Genomic DNA, 24,278 nt, shown 5'->3' on the forward strand with positions numbered 1-24,278 from the left:
GGGCAAGGTTACACATTGAGATTTACTACTTTATTGTCATATACACTTCAGTGCACAGCCAGCCAGGGTCTGAAACATACAGACATCAGTTCTCATATATGGAGCAATGCGCTATCTAATCTGAAGCAGAAGCAGAATCAGAAATAAAAGTGTAATAATCGAAAGAAACGTAATAGGATTACTTCTTTACATTTCAGATAGCCTATACATACATGCACGTTATTTAGATACAAACAATAATATTACAACAAAATATAATATTAATCGCAACTTCACAAGGGGAGCTAAAACAATGCAATCGATTTCTCAGCTGCTTGAGTCACTGCACGTTTATGTCACCACGCAACTCTGTTAACTCCAAAATCTTTTTACGCCACACCACAGGAAATAATCTCTGACTATTTACGCATTTGTTTATTGAACAGTTCTCCAAATCCATTACGCAAAGGAACACACGCACAGTATAAAGCTTTCTGTCTCCATCTCCAACCTTTTTACACAAACCACAAGGAAATAATCTCCGACTATAAAAAAGTTATTTAACAGTTCTCCACAACCATTACGCAAAGGAACACACGAACGAAATAATCTCTCTCCATCTCCATCCCCACCACCTTACAAAAATACTATAGTGTACTACTTTACAATTGCTTGGCTAGTCAAAGCTGATCCCACACTTGGTTGCCAAAAAAATATGTTACAAGCGCGGCAGCACCATGCTCTTACCTGAGCTACATGCAGGCGGGGTGCAATGGTTACAGGTGTCCAAATGTCGAGGTGCGCTCTGGGGTCGTGGAGATAAAGTTCTCATGATTTCTTCGCTGGTGGTTTTCCAAAAAAATCCAAAATCCGTTTCTGTACATATTTTCTCCTCGTTTCTGTCATTAAAAACTATTTAAATTTACTAGTCAGCTGCTGCCAAAGATGGATGTATTCTGCATCAAAGAGCTGAATCTCTTTACTCGGCGACCAACCCTGCCTGCCTGACGTTGACAAACGTAACTTCCGAACCTGTGTTGATTAGGCCTCAAAATATGAAATTAAAATCCAAAACTATACGTAATAGCCTATGTGTGTCAATCATTTTCTAAAATATTCATAAGGAATTTATAAATTGTGCAAAATATTTTAATAGACCTACATTTTTTTAAAAATCCCTCTCGACTCCGTCACTAGGGGGTGCTGCAGCACCCCCAGCACCCCCACTTCCCGCGGCCATGACTGAGGTTCAGAGTTCAGTGGTGCATGGGGGAAAAAGAGGGTAGGGGCTTCCTGTCAGCCTTCCTGTCAGCCTGATGAATGAAGCTGTCCTTCTGTCTAGTACGGGTTACAAAAATGTCCTATAACTCTGCAGTCTCCTCCCTGACCCTGATGGCAGCAGACTGAAGAAGCTGTGTGACGATTGGGTGGGATCACCTGCGATGCAGAGGGCTTTACGGTTGAGACGGGTTCCATAAATGTCCTGGAGGGAGGGGAGAGAGACACCAAAGATCTTCTCAGCTGCTCTCACTATGCACTGAAGAGTCTTCCGGCAGGACGCGTTGCAGGCGCCATACCACACAGTGATGCAGCTAGTCAGGATGATCTCGATGGTGCCTCTGTAGAAGGTGCACATGATGATGGGGGTCGGGGCTCTGGCTCTTCTCAGTTTGCGAAACAAATAGAAAACTCAGAGTGTTATTGGAATCACCAATAATCACCAATAACATTAAACAAATAAGAAATTATAAAAAACACATTGTAAATTCAGAAAACCACTCCAAACATTAAGATTAAAATCTTTCCTACACAAACAACTTCAGTAACAAAGTCAACTGAATAAACAACTTCATGACTAATTTTTTTGTCAGTATTGAAATCCCCAGTGGTAAATGAATATGGAAGCATATGGGTAGCAAAATTCATTTTGAAATGTTCAATTTGAAATATGAAAAATGGCAATGCAATATGTAAAATGGCAATGTAGTTCTGTATTTTAATTTAAATTTTACCATACGTGTGTAACATAAACCCCCAGTTTCACAAACAAGGCTTAAACCTAGTCCCAGACTAAAATGTAAATCTGAGCTGTTTCAACTAAAAGAAACTTCCACTGACTGATCTTAATTTATATCAGCGCCTTTGTTTTGTCTCAACATGCACATCAGTAATTTTTTTTCCTAAGGAACGTTTATAAAACTTACTTAAATGTCCTTTTTGAACTATGGCCTAATCCTGGCTTAGTCTAAGCCCAGTCTGTGAAACCAGGCCTTAGTGTGTAACATTTAGTAAAAAATTCAAATTCAGTTATATAATTTATATTTGTGAACTAATCATCTCCTCCATATTAATACCAGTTTCAGCATAATCATGACTAAACATCCAAAGGTAAGTTAAAAGAAAGAGTATAACTTTACAATATGTATCCTGTCTCATGTAATCGCTCAATCAGTGTTTCAGCTGCCCAAATACGTCAATATAAATACTTGTAAACAATGTCACGTAACATCACATTTATCTCAGAAACAAACATATTCGGTGAACATAAACTCATTAGTCAGATAGAAAAATAACGGTAAAGAGGGGTATTTTGCTTATATGCACCATATAACATATTCATTATAATTTTTACTGTTCTTATGTTTAATTTATGTTTGAATAAAGCCATAATTTTTTTATGACAGCCACCATTTAAATTTTAAAAGCGAATCGAAGTAGAAATATTATAATGTAATTGTGACAAATTAAACTAAAAACATCATAAAAAAATAATAACATAATTCTAAAACTTATATGCTATATCTTACAAATCAGTCAATTTTAACCTTCAATATTATAGTAATGTAGTACCAAATGACTGAATGACTTTTTTTTCCCTGAGAAAATTTGGCAAGTACTGTGCCTGATATATATCCAAAAAGAAAATCATTATTTAATTGAATTGAATCGAATTAGAAATCGAATTGAATCAAAAGCTTGTGAATGAGAATCAAATCGAATCGTGAAATTTGTGTCAAAACCCAGCCCTATTAGATATGTTTAACATGTCCAAGCAAAAACTGTAGCAAAATTATAATTTAAATGCTGTTTTTAGTAAATGCATTTAGATTTAGGGGTAGGATACTTGGGATTGCATTTTCATCATTATACTGTGTAATAATTGTAACAAAATGCAGTGAGAATTTCAGAATGCATTCTGAGCCAAAGTTGCAGCAAAAGGGTAGCAAACATGGATTTAAATGTCTTTAATTTTTCTTAAATGCATTGCCACTTACATATAAGATGTTTCAATAGCATTTTCATTTAATACCCCATGATGTGATCTGTGATGTGAGATCACCTAGTCATACCTTAATCTCTTTTAAATAAAAAATGTTGTAAATGGTGTCTTCTTTCTTGACATATGCTCTGCCAGCTGCTGTTAAATGCATACAGCACTCTAAACACAGTTGTATCGCACTTCAGATTTAACGTTATCACAGCTGCTTAACATCACCTCGGTAACGTTAATATACCGGTTGCTTTATGACATGCTCAGTAACAAATACATCAACAACAATTAAAATTTCTAAACTTTTATTATAAAACTAAAAGTGAGCACACTTTAACACGTACCTCCACTTCGAGTAAGATGTTACGGTATGCTGAAAATGTTGCATAGGACGGCTCCGACAATCATTTGTCAATCAAGCCAGACAGCAACTAAGTTAATGTTACAGTTTGTGTTACGTTACATTTAACAAAAAAATAATTTACCACGGAAGCGTAAGAACGGTTCCCCAAACCCGAAATCTGACTTTAAAATGAATTTTGACCGAGACTATCTCCGTGAACAATGGCACCTGCTCTAGTACTCTAGAACACGCCGATAATCGACTGAGCTTCTTGTTCACACAATGCAAAGCGTAATTAAAAAAATACGGGAAAACATATATTGTACTGTATTTTTATTTTGACATTTTTTTTACAGTGTAGAATGACTTGAGGCTAATATTAATTTTTGGGAGAACTACCCCTTTAAGACTATGTTTATGAGGTAACTCACCAAAACCGTGTATTTTGACAAAATTGTGTGTTTTTGTCCGCTGAAGCACTACTGGTGTGCTGTCTGAAGCAGCTCAGCATATGTGTACAGCCGAACAAGCAACCTTTCAAACTATAGCCTACTTCACTGCACTGTTTAGGTGGTTTAGGATTATTTTTTAATCATCAACTCCAAAAGCCAAAAGTTACAACAGAAGAAAAACTTATTCAGCTTCTCTCCACACACACACACACAGAGAAGAAGAGTCAAAGTCCCTTTGTCCCAGCTCTTCACCAGCTTTTTTCCTTCACTCCCAACAGCTGTATCTCCCCCACTGAGGAACATGGTAACTGTAGTTCGGGACCAGGTGGCCATCTTGGTTTATAGTCCCCATGCTGCAGCCATCTAGGCTGCATTCCAGTCCATTTTCTTAAACCATTCACTTACAAACTTCCCTCCGTCTCGTCATATGAAGTAGACTTGCTCCCTCGGTCAAAATGGAGGGGGTGAGGGTCTGTCTATATAAACTTCCCTTGTCCACTTCACAAAGTGGAATGGACTTCAAAATGGCGGCAGGGATTCCCCCGAGGGGAAGTGCTTAGAGAAGTTTGCGAGTGCGTGTCTAAAACTGGAGTAGAACGCAGCTCTAGATGGCACATACCTTCCCACTATGACACAGCCTCTCATGATGCCACACCAGGAATGTGTCGCTACATTCTTGTTTGCCCAAATGAATGAACGCAAAATACCATCAAAATTTGTAAAAAAGGAATTTGGGTAGGATAACCATTTTCACTAGATTAATGCAGCCAACAAGGGACAAAGGAAGCGAAGACCATCGAGACATGTCTAACTTAGATTTATCAACAAGCGTTTGAAAGTCTTGGCAAATAAGTTATTAAATGAATTGGTGAAATTTTCCTGTTCACCGGCCACTCCATTGTCAGGCACCCTGGCACTTTCAAGCCCTAGGATTACAGCAGTTATCTCCTTCACCTCTGCTCAAAAAAGGAGAATGCGGAGGAAGAGACTGTGGTCTCCAGCCCCTGAGTCCACTCCAGTGTCGGCTCCAGCCCCTGACCAGAGTTAAGACATGGCTCTAGCCCCAGTCCCAAGTTGAGAGAGGGCTGCTGTTTCCACGTCGAACCCAGGGAGGGCTCCAGTTCCTGAGTCAAGCCCAGAGAGAGACTCTGTTCCCAAGCTAAGCCCAGACAGGGCCCCTTTTCCCAAGTCCAGCCCAGAGAGGGCTCCTGTTCCCACGTCCAGCCCAGAGAGGGCTCCTGTTCCCACGTCAAGCCCAGAGAGGGCTCCTGTTCCCACGTCAAGCCCAGAGAGGGCTCCTGGTCCCACATAAAGCCCAGAGAGGGCCCCTGTTCCCAAGTCCAGCCCAGAGAGGGCTCCTGTTCCCACGTCAAGCCCAGAGAGGGCTCCCGAGCCCACCCCAAACACAGATACTGCTCCTGTTCCCACGTCAAGCCCAGAGAGGGCTCCTGTTCCCACACCCAGCCTAGAGAGAGACTCTATTCCCAAATCAAGCCTAGAGAGGGCTCCTGTTCCCAAGTCCAGCCCAGAGAGTGCTCCAATTCCAAAGTCCGGCCCTGTGAGGGTCGCTGTTCCTACGTCTGGCCCAGGGAGGGCCACAGATCCCGAGTCAAGCCTAGAGCTGGTTCCAACCTGGGAACCCAAGATTTTCCTCAAGGAAGTTTTTTCGGGGGGCTATATAGCTCCGGCCATAGGGGCCGGGCCAAGTGCTGAGGCCAAGGCCACTGGAGGCTACTCCACCATGGCCCCCTGAGCTCCCCTTTCCACCAAGGCTCCCTGGATTGCCTGTACTGCCAAGGCCCCCTGGACTGTCTGCTCCGCCATGGCCCCCTGGACTGCCTACTCTGCCATGGGTCCCGGAACCGGTACCACCCTTGAGGCCTTCCGTCCCATGTAAGCCTGTCCCTAGAGGCCTCCAGAGGACCCAAGTATTTATATTTTACTTACTTATAGAAGTAGAGTAACGCCACACCAGTAGAGGGAGCCCTCTCCTGAGTACTGACTACTGTACCGCTCCCTCTGCTTCTACATTCATTTCCTGTTTGAACAGTATTTAAACAAGAGTCTGTGTGTTTGCTCCTTGCGAAGTATTGCCAGTTCTCCTGCCTTACTGAGCGTTTACCCCTCTTGTCTTGACTATTGTGTGTATGACCATTGACTGCCTTGTTCTGTTTCTCGTTCTCGGATTATCCCTTGCTTTGACGACCGATTGGACTGCCTTACTGTTTATGAACTTTGCCTGTAGGGCTGGGCGATATATCGAACGATATGATCATGCGTATCTAGTCAGTAAAGCCGGTTCCCTGATTAGCGCTAAATCGCCATCACCTGCTTTCAAATGGAGCGGCATTTAATAGACAGAGCCGTAGTTCACTGACAAGGTATGCAATATCGCGTTCATTATTGAAGATGAATCGCCTGTCTATTTGCCTGTCTTCTTGTTTTTGCTTTCTGCCTACTGATTTGGATTTGGTCGCTGTGGATTTTAATAAACATCTGCACATGGATCCAAACATGGCCTCAGCCTCATTACAAGTAGTCAAGTCAAGTCATCTTTATTTATATATCGCTTTAAACAAAAAAGATTGCGTCAAAGCAACTGAACAACATTAATTAGGAAAACAGTGTGTCAATAATGCAAAAGTAGATATATACCTCAGACTTCTCTAATATGCGCTACTGAAGTTTCTTCTGTGTGATGACATTGAGCTGTCACTGTAATGACAATGTAATTTAAAAACAAATGGCAAAGCATTTCTTTTTAAAAATGCATTAATTTATTTTACAGTGTTTGGCCATTGAACATTATCTTAAACTACCTAAACCATTATTCTTATTATTTAAAAATGTAATGCTAGGATATATATCTATTTCAGTCATCAAACTCTAGATGGCACAGGCTGATAGGTCATTAACATGCATTCTGCTAGCAGTTATGTCATACTGCATGGCACAAGCTGACTGGCCTCTGCAGTCATTGAACTTGCTTGCTCAACTTTCAAATAGTCTGTTTCAATGTTTGCTCTTCCTCTGAAACGCTCCACCTCCCCCAGCACCACCTATCTTATACACAGCATGTCTGCGTATCTCTTGGAGGTATCAAGTATGGACTTAGCAGATCTAGACCACCAAAACCAAATATATTCACTTATCCATCCAATGTAATATGATTTTGGAGAAGCTAGCAATAGCAAGCTAGCATTAAAAGCATAAGATCACACCCTCCCTGGAAATCACTCTATAAAGGCACACTTCCTCCAACACACATGAATGCACACAGACAGACAGAGGCTAACCAATAACACGATTAGAGACAGCATTGGTGGAGGGTTGAAAGCAAAGCTGTCAGATTGCCTCATGTCTCATTCACCAGTACAAAGCGCAAAATATTATAAAATATTACCACCTAACTTAGTGATTGCTAAAGTGTTGTGAAGAAACTTTCAACCAGCCTAACAAAAAAAAAAAGTTTTTTTTTTTTTTTTTTTTTTTAACCAAATCACCTACCCTGCCTTTAACCCTTAAATGCATGAATGTTTCGGCAATGATTATTACATATTTGTCTTTAACAACCCGGACCTATATATCCAGCATGGATGGACCTCTAACTGCTGCAACAAAAATTACAGAAGAATAAAGTAAAGCATATTTCGTTTCCTTTTGAAACTTAAAAGAGTTCAATTTGAGCAGATGATTTTACCATCGCTGTCATCGTCAGAGCGCACTTCCACAGTACATTCAACATCTGCTTCACATTCACGATCTCAGCCAGTTTGTGGAAGAACTTTCTACAGTGCTTGGATATCATTGTCTTTTACTGCATATGATGATTCATACTGAAATCATACTTTCACAGGATAAGTTAAAACATTTCAAAATACACAGGCACTTCTTCCAGTCATGTATTTTGTCATTTATTTTGACATTGAGGATTTTCTAAAAAATTCTGTACATGTCATCACATTCTAATTTTGAAATCTTGTGTTGTGACATGTCTGTGATTGGCTACATTGCTCAACGATAGAAACACACTGAAAATAAAAACTTTTTATGCTCTCCAGAGTGCAAGCACAAACATATGCTAAATTGTTTGTCAAATCTGTTTTGCCAATATGCTATTATTACAGCTTCAACTGAGGGTGCTTTTGCTTTTTTTTTAAGCTAGCACTGCCGTAGAACTGGGCCTGAATGACAACATTAAAAAAAAAAAAACAGCTCAGCAACCATTTATTTTAAATAATTTACTTTCTGTAGACCCGTCTGTTGCATTACAATTCCAAGCAGTATCGATAATGTCAAAATGTGATGTGTAGTCAAATGTCCCGGTGTGTTTTCTCTTTAAACAAATGTTCTAACCGATACACTTATTTTGCTTTGTGGAGTTTTAATGTGTGATATATATACATATTAGTGCTGTCAAACAATTGATCGCATCCAAAATAAAAGTTTTTGTTTGCAGAAAATGTGTGTGTACTGTGTATATTTATTATGTATAAATAATTTATATTATTTATTATGTTAATAATAATCGCGATTTATAAACATTTACAAAAAATTTTCGTATCTTTATTGGCACTGGACTACTACAGCTACTACAGCTACTGTAAGCTACAACATTTGTGTAAAGGGTGGTGAAGGTTAGCTAAATAAAAAAAGGTTAGCTTGTAATTTGGGTGCAAAACATATTTTTATTGCCTCAACACTTATATTAGTATACTACTGTCAATCATTAAACAGAATATTCCTTGAATCATATGTTAACAGGAGGAGGGAAAAACTAATTTTCAAGGAAATACTTAATTTATCATTTATCAAAACATACAGCAATAGCAATATAGCAATATAAACAGATTGAATCATGTTCCAAAATAACAAAAAAATACACGTATCACCACTGTTGACCACTTACCCAACCCTTAAACCTACCCATACACCAAACCTGAGCCTTACCTGTATCACACCTCAATAGCAGCAAGTGTTGTGCATTAACAAAAGCTTTTAATCATTGTATAACATCTGTTAAAATCGTTTGTAGATTTTCAAGATGTGCATGATCAAATGAATTAGAAGTTTAATGACCTAATAATCTGTAAGCATTTTAATTTACATGAAATGTTAATTATTAGGTAATGTTTAATACATTTATTAGTGATTATTAACAAGCACTTTATTTCACGGTTCTAGATATGTGTATATATATTAATTAATGATCCGTTAAACATTGCATAATGTTTGTTAAAAATTTATTAATGTAAGTTATTATAAAGTGTTAGCATAAATTTAACTGCTTCTATGGCTTGAGACTGTTAGCTAATAGTAAACAGACAAGAAAATGCTCTGACAGGATGGATTTATGCAGATAAGCTTTGTGAATCTGTGGTAAGTTAGAACAGATAGAGTGAGTGTTAGACTCTAGTCATAATCAGTGATTTGTAAATTAATAAATTTTTATGTGAGGTTGTCTGTAAGTTACAGTATAACAGATGTTGCCAGCTAGCTTACTGTAATGTTAGCAGTGTCTTTTAAATTGAACACAAGTTATGGGATGATGATATCTAATTAACAGATAGTGTAACATAATGCACATATCTTTTTCTTTGTAAAACATGATTGAAAACACAAAAGAAATAGAAAAAGGAAGAGTCTCTACTCGTGACGTTTATGGTTCCTACAAATAGCTTCCCGTGTGACATTACAGTGAGGGTGTAGTGCAATGTCACAACATAAAACATGTTAAAAAAAGGGGCAGTTGCAACAAAGAGGAAAATTTTAGAGACATTAAGTAGTTAAACTACTTTTCTGAGGTAAGAAATTTAATTCTTGCAATTTTCTTTCTCACAATTTTTTATTTTTATTTTATATATATAGGCTAACTTGAAAACCAACCTGTTCATTGCAGAGTTTTTAAATAACAGAAAGTGAGAGCTGTGAGTTGTTTATAGGTGAGAGTTTGCAGTATTTTCTCAGCTTACAGTGAGTTCTGTGAGTTTTTCTGTGAATAAAGTCTCAGTTCCATTCATTTATCCCCATAAATGTTTTAGCATAATACAGATATTTAGTTTTTGCAACAAAGTGAAAATAATTTGGTACAAATTGTATTCATGTGTGTTTTTTATGAATAGAAGTTTATTTAGTAAATTAAAATAATTGCTGTCACTCAGATGAATCGCTTTTACTGATGTAACTGTAAAAGTGGTCAGCCTGATGAGTTAAGTCATACATTTTTACAGTGGATGAATAAAATAGGCAAACATGATCAATATACAGTATATGCGTGCGTGTAACAGTGAAAATGTGGCTTATCCTTATAGATCATTCTATTACACTAGGTAACAAATGAGGTATGGTTGTTAAATGTCCGTGACAGATATGTATTTTGTGTTGTATAGTGATAAAGTGTACTCTGAAGGTGTTTTGGACTCGTTCGTTGCTATTGTAAAGTCCTATGATGTCATCTACTCTACGAACCCTGATGGCAGGATACCAGATAACATATTTTATTTTCATCAGCTCTTTGTTGGTACATACTCACTCAGGTTGGTCAATCTTTGTCATCATTATGAATAAGGATGAGTATGATTATAATGTGTATAATGTGTATTATAGTATGTAAAAATATACTTAATTTTAAGTTCTTAATTCCATCTACAACATGTTTTAAAAAAGTGCTTTTCATAATGGTGTTCTCTAAACACAAAATAAGTAAATAAATAAAGTTGTGAAATTGAACCAAGACTCAGTTTTGCTGTACTTTTGCTGAACATCTGGACTCACTAGACTAGAGTGCACACTATTTGTTTAGATGAAAATAAACGTTTTGAGTTGCAAATAATAATAATAATAATAATTCATAATCATGCCGTATTAGGGTGACCACCTGGCTATTGCTCTGTTGCAGGTCAGCAGACCTGATTTTGCGGGCCAATGCGGGACACGAGGGAGAGAAATTACTATTATTATACTAGGTGAATAAATATTGATTTTTTTTTTATTAGATATCTTTTTGCAGTGATGTTAACATGTTTTAAATTGCTAAAAGGGTTTATAAAAATGTTAATGACGGCGCTGACCGGTGCTGTGAACGTCACGAATAATATTTAATAGTAATATCAGTAAAAAATTATTTTAACAGCACGTGTCTATTAAATCCAAATAATTAAGTGAAAATAATAATCCAATCGCTACAAAGCACATTTCCAAATAAGCACATAAATTCCATTAGGAAAGACTAGAAAGATTAAATGCGTTCTTACCGGAATCAGTGCATCTTGAATTTATATTTTTGTCTGATCTGGCAGCTTCGAGTGTAACCTGTAACTGGTTTTAACCATGTATATTTTTTCTCCCATTCCTTATTATACGAACAAAGACGCTTTTTCTTCTCGGGAGCTCCGGATAGATCCATTTCTCTGTTGCGTTTTTTTTTTATTTTTTTGTGTCTGTGTGGGGTTTTTTTTCTCAGTGTTTATTTTCCCGCTCTGGCTAGCCGCTAGAACCAATATAACTAGCGCTATGTTCAGTGTTTTCTTATTAACATTTTTTTTTATTGTAGAATTGTAATTTAAAGGACAATGAAATAAAAATGACGAAGACAAAATTAAAATGCGGGACACTGCTTATGACTTGCGGGACGCGGGACAAAGCTTCACATTTCGGGACTGTCCCGGTGGTCACCCTATGCCGTATACTATATACCCAGACAACGGCAACATTGCACTTTGAAATGTGGACTCTAGCTCTTTGGCCTGTGACAATATTATGAATTAGGCCCACTAAACGAATTACGAAAAATTATCCTGACCAGTCCTTAAAGTTACAAAAACTTCAGAGACGTTAACTGAAATAAAATAAAAAAATTAAAATTCACAAAAAACATATAAATCTAAACACCACAAAAAAACCCGCAGCGTATTTCTAGACCGTCAAACCACAAAATCCTTTCATAGCGTTTTACATTAGAAACACGACTTGTGCAGTGCATTGGGAGTTGAAGCGCGCAGAGACAACGGGCAGAGGAATGTTTACGGGTGGTTTTACTCCATCTGCATTCACTGAAACATAAGCTGTTCTGCACGTTCACATTCTTCCACAAACGACCGGAACTGTGCTGCTTACTGCGCTTATACCCGCAAACATTTGGACGTTTAATGACCGTTGAAAAGACGTCCCTCCGACACGTCCCGTCATGGTTGAAAAATAGTTCCAAAATGAAAGTTGAACGGACGTCTATGACGTCATCTGGCCGTGAATTCCACGTCTTTTCTGCACGTCCCTGGACGTCTAAATGCGTCGTCTTCTGAATGTTTAAATGTGTTGCTGCATAGTTTAAATGTATATATAAACCTGCATATAAAATAATCACACACCCATTGTGTAACATCGTGAAAGGCAATCAATTATGTCTTGAGGTTTAACACATCTTGACAAAGGTTCAAAATCAGTCCAGTCAGACCTGAACGTCCATAAAACTTTTTGATCACGTGTATATCACAAATAAGAACACATTATTTGTGGACATAAGCAAAAAAAGAAGCATGTTCTGATTTAGCACATTTTATTGTTTTTGAACAGTTTAGCATCTGTTAAAAAAACTAAAATACCAATTACAAAATACTGAATTATTATATAAAGGGATAGTTCACCCAAAAATTAAAATTCTGTCATTTACTCACCCTCATGTTTCAAACCTGTATTGTTTTCACGTTTGCTTTACTGGGTCAATGAAGAACAAGAATATTCAAGATGATAAAAATCTAGTTTAAAAATTAGTTTTTCAATGTAATCTTTGTATCCACTTTGGATTTCTGAAAGAAGTTTACAGGCCTACCATTTTCGTCAGATAAAGGATTTAATGACGGTCATCACTGAATACAAAGTGCTCTATTATTATTGTCAAAAATTCCTATTTTCGCAGTATTTTTATTTTTTATTATTAATGTTTTTAATATATAATAATATAAATGAATATTATTTAATAGCATTTATTTTTAAGTACTTTTAATCATATTTATTTAAAAATAATATTATTAATTGAGAATATTATTAATATTTGAACATGTGGCATAACCACCTTGCAGGAGCCATTGTTGTCATGTGACAAGAAAATCATAAAACAAAGAAGACCCTCATCATAAAATATGTTTGAAATCATTGCTATTTATAAAATCAAAGTGGTGTAAATGATTTTAAACTGTATAGAACTGACATGAATTCAAATATTACATTTCTGAGAATGCGTTCAAGTGTTTTCTACTAGAATGTTAAAAGACTGTTTCTTTTTATCATGTCTTTATTAATCTTGTCACTGACTTACACAGTTGTCTAATAAACAAAGACATTTGGAAGAATGTTTGTAACCAAGCAGATCTCACAACCCATTAACTACCATTGTAGGAAAAATGATTATGATAGTTAATGGGAGGCGAGATCTGCTTGGTTACAAACATTCTTCCAAATATCTTTGTGTTCAGCAGAACATAGAAAGGTATACAGGTTTGAAACATGAGGATGAGAAAATTATGACTATTTTCATTTTTAGGTGTACTATCCCTTAAACACATTACAGTTGTGTAAGGGAAACAGGTCAATTTAGCTCAAAGGTAATCATTTAAGATTTTAAAGGGAATTTGAACAGAATCACTGTTTCACGGCTGATCACTGAAACGGCCAGCGATTCACTGAACGAGCCGTATAACATCAAATCTGCGCTGGGATATTAATATCCAAAGTATAGTGAAAACACTATTAATTAGCACAGTCACAAGATCGGCAGTTTAAGACATTAACTTGTGAGCACGAAACACAAGATACTTCTCTTTTCAATATAAATAAGGCTTTATTAGATAAATCTAAGACATATAAACTAATCTAACACATAAGCACACGCACTCACACATTCACACAAGTTGCAGGAAGATATAACGTTAGGAAAGAATGAGTTTAAGAGAATGAAAATGTGAAATCCCAAGTTTACAGCAATACGTGAAATTGCATAGACATGAACAACCATTTAAATCACTTAAATTAACCCTCGCAACCTGAGTCCTCAATGAGGTAAAAGATTATCTGCTTTAACACCATACAGATGTGAGTCTTGGAAGGTTACTTGCGTTGCCTGTTTAACGGGGGGTTCCCTTTGTTGTTGCTGAAAAGGGGGTTTCCCGAAGTTGCTGATTGGCTGGAAGTTCAGTAGTCGTTGAAGTGACGTCTTGGGAGAGCCCGTGGTTGGGCGTTGCTTATGAAGATGCAGATTTGTGGGCTGGTTGTAGTTTCAGACGGGCACGCGAGGTCAGACTCGGAGACACGGCATTACAAACTTAACTCAGAACACGAACTCTCAAACGGAGAAGAAAAGAAGTAAAGTTTGACGAGACTAGGTGGTGTTTCTTCTCATCGTGGCTAAGTAGCCGAAGCACGCTGGAACGGCGCTCGAAGAACGCTAAAAGTGATGACAAAGCATGACTAAAAACTAAAGCTAAAAGCTAAAGCTAGGAGCAGGCTAAAAGCCGGCATGACTGATAGCAAAAGCTAAACGAAAGCTAAACGCTAAAAGCATGACTAAAAGCTTAAACTACAAGCAAAGCTAAAAAGCAAAATTTGATGGTGTCCTGAGTATTTAAACTGGCCTTTTGGCAACACCTCAAATGTTGTCTTGACAAATTAGATATTGTCTTTTCTCGTGGTGTTGCGATGTTTGTCCCACCCATTCATAAATCATATGTATCTTATCAGCACGAGGTCCGAATTTTCTCCGCTCTTGCAGGGTATAATTGGACATGATTCCTATAACAAGAATATGATACATTTGACAATAACTGATGGTCAGAAACCTTTCAAGCAAGAATATTCGAACACACACACACTAAACATGAATATGATCCCTTAAGCTATTCAAGAGTTATTTAAAAAGACATACACAATAAGTGATTAGAAACATTAAAATCAAATGTGGTCGTTTACATAAATGATATGGAGTTAAGCAATGGACTGATATCCATTTAGAAGTCTTTTTTTTGAGTCATTTTGGTGCATATATGCATTGGAAGGCATTCTCTGTGCCATTCTGGGGAGTAAGGATATGTCCTGTGGAGACCAGCGGGGTTAACAGGTCTCCTTAGGAATTTCAGTCTGGTTTTGCTAGGTGGGGGGGGAAGTCAATCCAACGATCTTGTTTAATCTCATGGCTACATGTGAGGGTCCAGACTGTCCATCTCTTCGATTACTTGCCACCAAATTAGACAATTCTTCTTCGAATTGAAGAATGTCAATAATTGTTTTAATGGTGTTAATGTTGAAAGCTGTTCTGTGAAAGACGTTGTGTTACCAGACTGTGGTGCTGGGAGTTGATTTACAACATCCTGCCTCTCTTACTGTGGAATTCGGCTCATGTTTTCAACCAGGCTTTCCCGATTCGAGAATCTTTAATTTGTCTGGTTCACGCTACAGTTGTTTGGCTCATTTTTTGTATCCACCACCCCCTGCTTTTCCTGGAGAGTGCTTCAGGTGTTCTGCCATTGCTGCATCCATTTCAGAGTCTGTAGCATTTGGGCTCCAGCTCTTCACAGCATCTGAGGGAAGAAAATATATTTATTTTTTAAATAAATAAAAGGAAAAATTTGAGGTAAATGAAACCAATATTATCAAAAAAACATCATGTACTACATAAAAAAAAAAAAAAAAACCATGGAACAAGATGAATGAATCATGAATGAAACATTAGAAAAAGGTAATCAACATGCATTACATTTTATTTTATTGTATAAAAGATGTTCTGCTTTAAATGGGTGTTAGATCAGTTGGGGGGAAACAGCATTTATCCCCTCCCTTTTCAATACCACTGTGGTGCCCTTGAGAAAGACCCCCACACTAGCCCTTGTGTGTAACAGTGAAGAAAACGAACAGACATTTCTGATAAAGACAGGTGGGCTTGATGTCCCCGAATAGATAACAGTGTACCAATAAAAATTACCGATCATTATACAAGGAACAAGGCTACATTAAAAAGTTGCAGTCATAAATTTGACTGTATTCATTAAACATACTTTTTATACTGATGGTATAACATGTATAAGTTCAAAGTAACTTTAAGCCTACTAGCTAATTTTAGCCATACTCAGTAAATCTCAGTTGACAATGTGGGCATCATTTCTCTCGGTTCCTTCGTGTCAAACAAATAAAACTCAAGCATGTTAATCCAATAATACAAAATGTACTTACCCAACAGTAGATTTTATATAACAAAAAAACACACAACTCTCCCCCCTCTCCTCGTTAAATTTTTAAAGATAACAAATAAACACTAAACAAAATTACAATACAATCAACCCTATCTATTTTATATTATAAATATCATGAAATATATTACTCTCTTTTGTTACTATCTTGCCACCACAGTTTTGGCAATAACATCCAACTCAGACCTACGGAGCCCCGCACATGACATGCAAGAAAAAATAAATAAATTGTGCGCACGATTTACTAATTCGTTCCCTCTAAAACGTGCATACGACTACTATTGTGTTCCCTCGATTTGCTAAATCGTGCGTACGATTTAGCAAATCGAGGGAACGAATTAGTAAACCGTGCGCACAATTTATAAATCGAGTCGAAATTAGTAATTCGAGGGAACGCACAGTAATCGTGTGCACGTTTTAGTACATTGAGGGAATGAATTAATAAATCGTGCACACGATTTAGCCTACTATTTTTTCCTGCATGTCATGTGCGGGGCTCCGTACAGACCTAAATGGTGACCGGATATATATCTGTTTTATATGTATGCATACATTCCATAAAAATAATAACAACGAATACATAAAACAGGTTGAAATAATGACTAAAATGCAGTGGCTTTGCAATCACTTAACCACACTGCACACTTTGTGATTATAATTTATTTAAACAAGATAAAGTAAATATATTTACGTTGTGTACAAATCATGTATTTCATAAAGATAATTCCTGTTTTTTTGCTAGTCTTGCTTGATTAGACATGCAAAAGACATCAGTGGACGTCTATTCACAACCTCTTAAAAACCTCTTAAAAACTACTTGGTGCACTTTAATTATTGCAGTATTAACCAAGGTGTAAGCACAGCTTTTGCATATTTCACAATAAAATCACTTTATGATGGACTATAAATGCACGTGTAAAAGATTAAAACATACCACCTTAACAACCTCACAACCGATACACAACAGATACCCTGTTATTGAACTACACCTAGCTAAAAGTCAAAGTAACAATGATACATTTCACAACCCATAGAACTATAGACATGTACAAACATATCTGAATGCATTTTTAGGAAATGTTCTGTGTTACATATTTTTTACCGATTTATGCCATCCTACCGCGACTATTTTTGGCCAGGGACACGATCGTTGCATTCAGACCAATGTTTGCTGGGTTTCAAGACTACTCGGCAATTCACAGTCTTTAAATCCATATAACTTGTGCTTTCATCAAAGGAAAATGTCTGTTTACTTGTAGTAGTACTTAGTAATAGCCTACAGTATAAAAAGAACACAAAGCAACCGCAGTTGTGCCCAGCACGTGTCTGCTTTGGTGGCGCATCTAATAAAGCGGGTGCGTGTGTGGCAGCGACACGGGTATGAATCCAGTCAGTAGTGTTTCCTACATTCGTTGTTCAAATGTCTGTCCCCAGTGTGTCACTGATGTTCTCCGGGTGAGTCAGTTAGCTTGTATGCTGGGAATGTTAGTAAAAGACGGACTGTAAAGCTGTGCCAAAATTTATAAACATTCATTATTTATATAAAAAGCACACAATAATAATGTTATAAGCACACTTCAAGTTTATTTTGAATGCCACTGCAGTGCGTTTTTAAGTTACTAAAAGTAAAGGATATACAGGTCCTTCTCAAAAAATTAGCATATTGTGAAAAAGTTCATTATTTTCCATAATGTAATGATAAAAATTAAACTTTCATATATTTAGATTCATTGCACACCAACTGAAATATTTCAGGTCTTTTATGTTTTAATACTGATAATTTTGGCATACAGCTCATGAAAACCCCAAAATTCCAATCTCAAAAAATTAGCATATTTCATCCGACCAATAAAAGAAAATTGTTTTTAATACAAAAAAAATCAACCTTCAAATAATTATGTTCAGTTATGCACTCAATACTTGGTCGGGAATCCTTTTGCAGAAATGACTGCTTCAGTGCGGCGTGGCATGTGAGGCAATCAGCCTGTGGCACTGCTGAGGTGTTATGGAGGCCCAGGATGCTTCGATAGCGGCCTTAAAGCTCATCCAGAGTGTTGGGTCTTGCGTCTCTTCAACTTTCTCGTCCACAATATCCCACAGATTCTCTATGGGGTTTCAGGTCAGGAGAGTTGGCCGGCACAATTCGCTATAGAAAACGCACGCCAGTACAGTTGTTGATGGTCAATTTTGGTGCTCATTTAACCATTTACCAGTGGTTTTGGCATGAGAGCAGGTGCCAGGTCGTGCTGAAAAACGAAATCGTGTCATCTCTATAAAGCTTATCAGGAGATTTTGAAGTGCTCCAAAATCTCCTGATAGCTAGCTGCATTGACCCTGCCCTTGATAAAACACAGTGGACGAACACCAGCAGCTGACATGGCACCCCCAGACCAATACTGACTGTGTGTACTTGACAATGGACTTCAGTCATTTGGCATTTCCTTCCCCCAGTCTTCCTCCAGACTCTGGCACCTTGATTTCCGAATGACATGCAAAATTTGAGGACAAAAGACTTTGGACCACTGAGCAACAGTCCAGTGCTGCTTCTCTGTAAAGACAGGCACTTCTGCCGCTGTTTCTGGTTCAAAACGCACACGCCTGTGCACGGTGGATCTGGATGTTTCTAAGTCCAGACTCAGTATACATGCTTCCCCAAGGAACTATAGAATCGGTCCTTCTCCACAATGCTTCCTCAGGAAATGTTCGTGTCACCTCTTCTCGTTTATGCCATCAGTGTATTTTTTGCCAGGGACTTTTTCCTTCCCACAGACTTCCCATGAGGTGCTGGGTTGATACATCACTCTGGGAACAGCCTATTAAATTCAGAAATTTCTTTCTGTTATCTTACCCTCTCGTCTGAGGGTGTCAATGATACTTCTGGACAGCAGTCAGGTCGGCACAACTTAACCCATGATTGCCCAGTTTTGAGTAATGACCAGGTGGGAGTTTTTAAAAGCCTCAGGAACGCTTTGCGATGTGTTTAAGAGTTAATTAGTTGATTCAGATGATTAGGTTGTTCATAGCTCGTTTAGAGAACCTTTTCATGATATGCTAATTTGAGTGAGATAGGATTGTTTGGGTTTTCATGAGTGTATGCCAAAGATCAGTATTAAAACAATGCCAAGACCTGAAAACATTTCAGTTGGGTGTGCAATAAAAGCTAAAAAACACAAAATAATAATAAACTTATTACATTATGGAAAATAATGAACTTTTTCACAATATGCTAATTTTTTGAGAAGGACCTGTATATGACCTCAGTTTGTTGTAAGTATAATATTAATGCACTTTAACACTATTGAAGTGTAATTGTAATGTCAGCAAAATACATTTGAAGTTTATGCTGAGTGAATTCTGCATTTCAAAACTTAAATACAAGAAGGGATATTTAAAGTGTACTTAAGTATACTGAAAATAGTTCCACAGTATATTTATTTTTAGTTGTAAGTATACTTTTTCAGCTTTGGCACAAATAAAATGCATTTAGTGCAAAATAAGTTGTTATAAGTTGTAAGTACCAATTTATAGTGTGCCACAAATACATTTAGTTATACTAAAGTACATATGAATAAATTGTGCTTAAGTATACTTTTTTTCACTATAGGGTTAATAGGAATTAAAAACCAAATGCTAATTTCTTTTTTATGTTCCAGCTGATAATATCTACTCTGCCGAGATGCCTCAGACAGTAACAGCTCTGACAGGCTCATGTGTGCAGATTCCTTGCACATTCAACATCTCCAATTTTGAGGACAAACGTAAAACGGCAAAATCTATTTATGGGATCTGGCTAAAAAACAAATCACAGTTTGCAGATGAAGACAGTTTTATAGCATTTAATAGCAGTAAAAACATCATTAGAGGATTCAGTGACGTACAGATGACTGGAAATCTCAGTGAGAGCAACTGTACAACTGTCTTCTACAACATCATGATGAATCATTCAGACAGCTATTACTTCAGACTGGAAATGGAGCCAAATGTGTTCAGAGCAACATTTAACCCCAGTACAGATGTTTCAAGAAAGACTGTGAGGATCAATGTCAGAGGTAAATATCATCCCAGACCATCCACACAAAAAAAAACAAACAATAACTTAAACAAATATAAAAATTAATTATAAATCTAAAACAAAATAATAATTACATAATATATTGATATAAAATCAGTTTTACACTATATATAAGTCAACAAACTGCTTTTTTGAAAAATATCGTAACATTATAAAACTGTATCTTCTGTGTTGAGGGGTAGCATTTTTATGCATGTAGTAGCTGACGCATAGTAATATAAAAGATACAAAGCAGTGATTTTAACTTGTGAAACAATCTATAAGTGCAAATATTCTAAACCTCACCCCAAGTGTGAAAACCTGACATTCTAACATGACTGTGCATTGTATGTTTTCCATAATGCTGTCTGTCATCATTTACCCTGTAGATTCACCTCAACCTCCTGAACTTAAACCCAATGATCTGAAAGTGATGGAGGAAACTACAGTCAATCTGATCTGCTCTGCTGAAGCCCCCTGCCCCAAACAACCTCCTACAATATCCTGGTCTAACATCCCTGAATCTGCTCACATTACAACACAATTACAAGAGAAACCTGATAAAAACCAGTCAGTGTTTTCATACATGACCTTCAAAGCTTCATACAAAGATCACAGAAGGAACATCTCCTGCACTGCTACATATCCAAGAAATACACCTGTTGCCTCAACTGTGGAGACTATTGTAATGCTACGAGTCCTGTGTAAGAGATTTAAAGTACTTTTGTGTTTTTAATGATCCTTGATGTGATGAGACAAAAATTTATCAATTGTTAACCCTGTATATGTTCTTGTGTTTTTCTTAAAGTTCCTCCAAAAGGAACTTGCGTCATCATTACTCCATCTGTTGGCACTAATGTGACTTTGACCTGCAAAAGCCGCGCCAGTCCATCAAATGACTTGAACTACACCTGGTATAAACATGGAGAGGAGAAACCTATAGCTTGGGGAATGAAGATTAATTTAACCAAAACTCAGAATCAAATAGGATCATACCATTGCATTGCACAAAATAAATATGGAAAACAGTCATCAGAAGAGGCCCAGTGCGCAGTTAAAGGAAAATAAAGCATTGTTTTTGTATTTTTATGTTCAGATGCATCATGGATTCATGAATTTTAAATTTTGCTTTTGTAATTTAGGACAGAGTGGACTCTCTCATCTGGTGATATATGGCTGTACAGGAGGACTTTTGGCTTTTGTTCTGTTGTCTGCAGTATTCTTCTACTATATGAGGTAAATATAATAACAGGAATGTAGCTCATGTCTGTAATGTTGTATTTATTAATTGCATGTGTATATAATTTATGAATGATTTTTCTTTTTTAATTTACTTTTTTAATTGTATTTTTTTTTTCCTTTTTTTTTTTTTTGCAACAGAACAAAGGCTTCAAGACAGGCCCATGTCATAGGAAGTGATCAGGTACAAAGTAACATTGAGTAACTTAAATTTTAAGTTAAATATTGCCAGTTGTTTTGTCAACAACAAAAGTTGTTCCAAATAAAGTCACAGCAGAACTGACCGTTGCAAGTCTGTTTCTCAAACCATAGCTGTTTGATTCCTGAATGAATCAGTGTTTTGAACCATTCAGTTGAGTGAATGATTCAGTGACATAATCACTGAAAAAAAAAATATATATATTTTGTTCCTGACCGGGTCTGTGTATATGACCAAATCGACTGAGAAAAGACAGCATCAGTCATACTGAACATTCTTGTATATTGTAAATTGTTTGTATAAAAGTAAATTGTTTTCTGCTAATTTTCTTAAGACAAATTCACTTCACTCACTGTATGATCTCCTCAAACAACGCTTCTTTTACAGCAGAAGAAAAGTGATTTAAAAACAGTAATTTAAAAATTTCTCCCACTCAGGCTGAGGATAAAAACAGAGACACAACGGCTATCTATACTAACAATGCCACTGCGATCAGCAAGAATGACGAGAAGAAAGAAACTGATGAGCTCCACTATGGTGAAATTGACTTTTCCAAACTCCAGACAGGCCACAAGACAAGGGAACATTCAAACAATGGCCCAGAGACAGAGTATTCTGAACTTCAAGTGACAGAGAGAAAGAAACAAATCAACAGCGCTCAGAAAATGGACGAACTTTATGCTCAGGTTCAGAAAAAGTGATTTTGTTAAATCTTGCTCTTGTGTCAGTCTTGGGACAGTCTAATGTATCCAAATATAAATTGTTAAATCTTGCTCTTGTGTCAGTCTTGGGACAGTCACCAGTTTTCACAAATCCCATAATTACATCTCTTTTGACTGGTGTAACATTGTCTAAATAATGGGTCCCACTTTATATTAAGTGTCCATAGTAACAACATGTGAACGTAGTATGTAACCACAGTGCGAGTACACATTGGTACATAGTATCTACAGCTGTAATATTTCTGTAACTGCACACATGTAACAACCCTCAGGATGGTTTGTGTAAGTACAAATGTGTAACAGGAAATTGGTAACAACACTTTTTCTTACTTCACTAAGTACTCGTGTAACAGGAATTATATAACTACATTTTGTAACAACATGTATAAGAGTAATTTGAATCATTTGATTCAGGGGATGTAGATAGGTTTAGGGGTTAAAATGGGATCCAGGGGGTGGGGATGGGTAGGTTTTTGGATATGTAAAGTGAGAGGAGTTGGATCTCAAGTTGGAGTTGGTGGACCACTGTGTGTACTAAGTGGAAATATTTTGCCACATTTAGTAGTACCATTCCTCAGTGTTTCCCCCTTTCACAGAAATATTTTGCCTCATTTATAGTATGGATTTTGCAACATCATATTGTCAAATCAGACAATGGTAAACTGCCAAAATCTAATATGGCAATATCAGTCATTGGTTTCTTGTGTGTATTGTGGCCAAATATCATAATTTCCTTAAGCATGAATGGTGAGTTTTGATGATGTAGATTTGAGTCTCTCAAATTGGATTTGAGTGTTGGTTTCATTTAATTAATTTAAAAAGAACTCTTTTCAATTTAGTCAAACTCTACTGAGTGAGTTAAAGTGTTCATCATTCAAAAAGTGAAGTGAAAGTGAAAAATCAAAAGGAGATGATGTGCTTGAAGAGTATAAAGCCACCAATACATTGTCGTCTGCGATGAGACGAGCTCTTGTTAACATTGCTATAGGACACATAACAGAGAGACATGGGTAAGCCACAATTCCATGATTAAGATTATTGGTTGTCATACTTAATTATTTTGATTTTAAATGACGAGTCTATCCTTTTTCTAAAAAAAAAAAGTGTAATTTGTCAAATGTTTATAGTATGCTTGCACTGTCATTTATGTGCTGTCCCATACATGCAGATATCATGCACTTGGATTTATGACCATTTCTGTTATTAAAAGACTATTTTCCAAGATTTTTTTACAAAACATATTTACAGTGAATTCAATGTTTTCCTTAAATCGTTCACCTGAATTGTCATTTACTTATACTCATGTTGTTCCAAAGACATAATTTTTTTTTCTGTCCTCAGAAGACAGATGGTCAAACTGAAACAACATGAGGGTAAATAAATGACAGTATTTTCAGTTCTGGATTAACTATTCCTGTATCGAAATTGATACTTGACTCTGACATTTCACTTGTTAATAGTTTTGATATATGGATGTGTAATGGTCCTGTTTTTAAAATTTTACAGAAGCACATTTGTGATGCTGCAAGTGGGGGTGGGAATCTTGCTTGCCTGAAAACTGTGCAGAGACATGCATCTTGTCATGCTGAAAAAAAGAATGAGACTAACTCTCTCCAAGGAGGTCTAAACACCATTATCAAAAACTTTGTTCAGTGAGCATTAACATGCATTCAGAGCTGAATAAGAGAGTAATGATGCTGTTGTTTAAGCTGATGAATGTAAGCATTATCAACTTATAACATTCAGAGTAAATGTAGTTTGTGATGTTCTGCTTTGACAGTATGATGTT

At 36.8% G+C, this 24,278-nt stretch overlaps 1 protein-coding gene across 4 annotated transcripts; it reads left to right on the forward strand.

Annotated features, from left to right (window-relative positions):
- Positions 1-9,717: 9,717 nt before the first annotated feature.
- Positions 9,718-23,012, forward strand: LOC109093491 (myelin-associated glycoprotein-like). 4 transcript variants are annotated; one of them, XM_042751702.1, is made up of 10 exons: positions 9,749-9,849; positions 9,945-9,987; positions 10,435-10,581; positions 19,932-20,327; positions 20,719-21,033; positions 21,138-21,389; positions 21,472-21,565; positions 21,710-21,752; positions 22,205-22,477; positions 22,535-23,012. In XM_042751702.1, exons 3-9 carry the CDS (start codon positions 10,491-10,493, stop codon positions 22,466-22,468), a joined length of 1,455 nt encoding a protein of 484 aa, XP_042607636.1. In that variant the 5' UTR covers positions 9,749-9,849; positions 9,945-9,987; positions 10,435-10,490; the 3' UTR covers positions 22,469-22,477; positions 22,535-23,012. The 4 variants fall into 4 exon arrangements, with proteins under 4 accessions (XP_042607635.1, XP_042607634.1, XP_042607637.1 ...); XM_042751701.1 differs by lacking the exon at positions 9,945-9,987 and having other exon boundaries at positions 9,718-9,849; positions 22,529-23,012; XM_042751700.1 differs by lacking the exon at positions 9,945-9,987 and having other exon boundaries at positions 9,718-9,849.
- The last annotated feature ends 1,266 nt before the right edge of the window (positions 23,013-24,278 follow it).

Source organism: Cyprinus carpio, chromosome B24 (assembly GCF_018340385.1).
Source record: "Cyprinus carpio isolate SPL01 chromosome B24, ASM1834038v1, whole genome shotgun sequence".
In the NCBI taxonomy this organism is placed as follows: domain Eukaryota; kingdom Metazoa; phylum Chordata; class Actinopteri; order Cypriniformes; family Cyprinidae; genus Cyprinus; species Cyprinus carpio.

Excerpts from the sequence above, each read along its gene's own strand:
- LOC109093491 (XM_042751701.1), top strand. The coding sequence starts at position 10,491 with ATGATGTCATCTACTCTACGAACCCTGATGGCAGGATACCAGATAACA. Across the intron at positions 20,328-20,718 it reads TGTGAGGATCAATGTCAGAG|ATTCACCTCAACCTCCTGAA; the intron begins GTAAATATCATC and ends TTTACCCTGTAG. Across the intron at positions 21,566-21,709 it reads GTATTCTTCTACTATATGAG|AACAAAGGCTTCAAGACAGG; the intron begins GTAAATATAATA and ends TTTTTGCAACAG.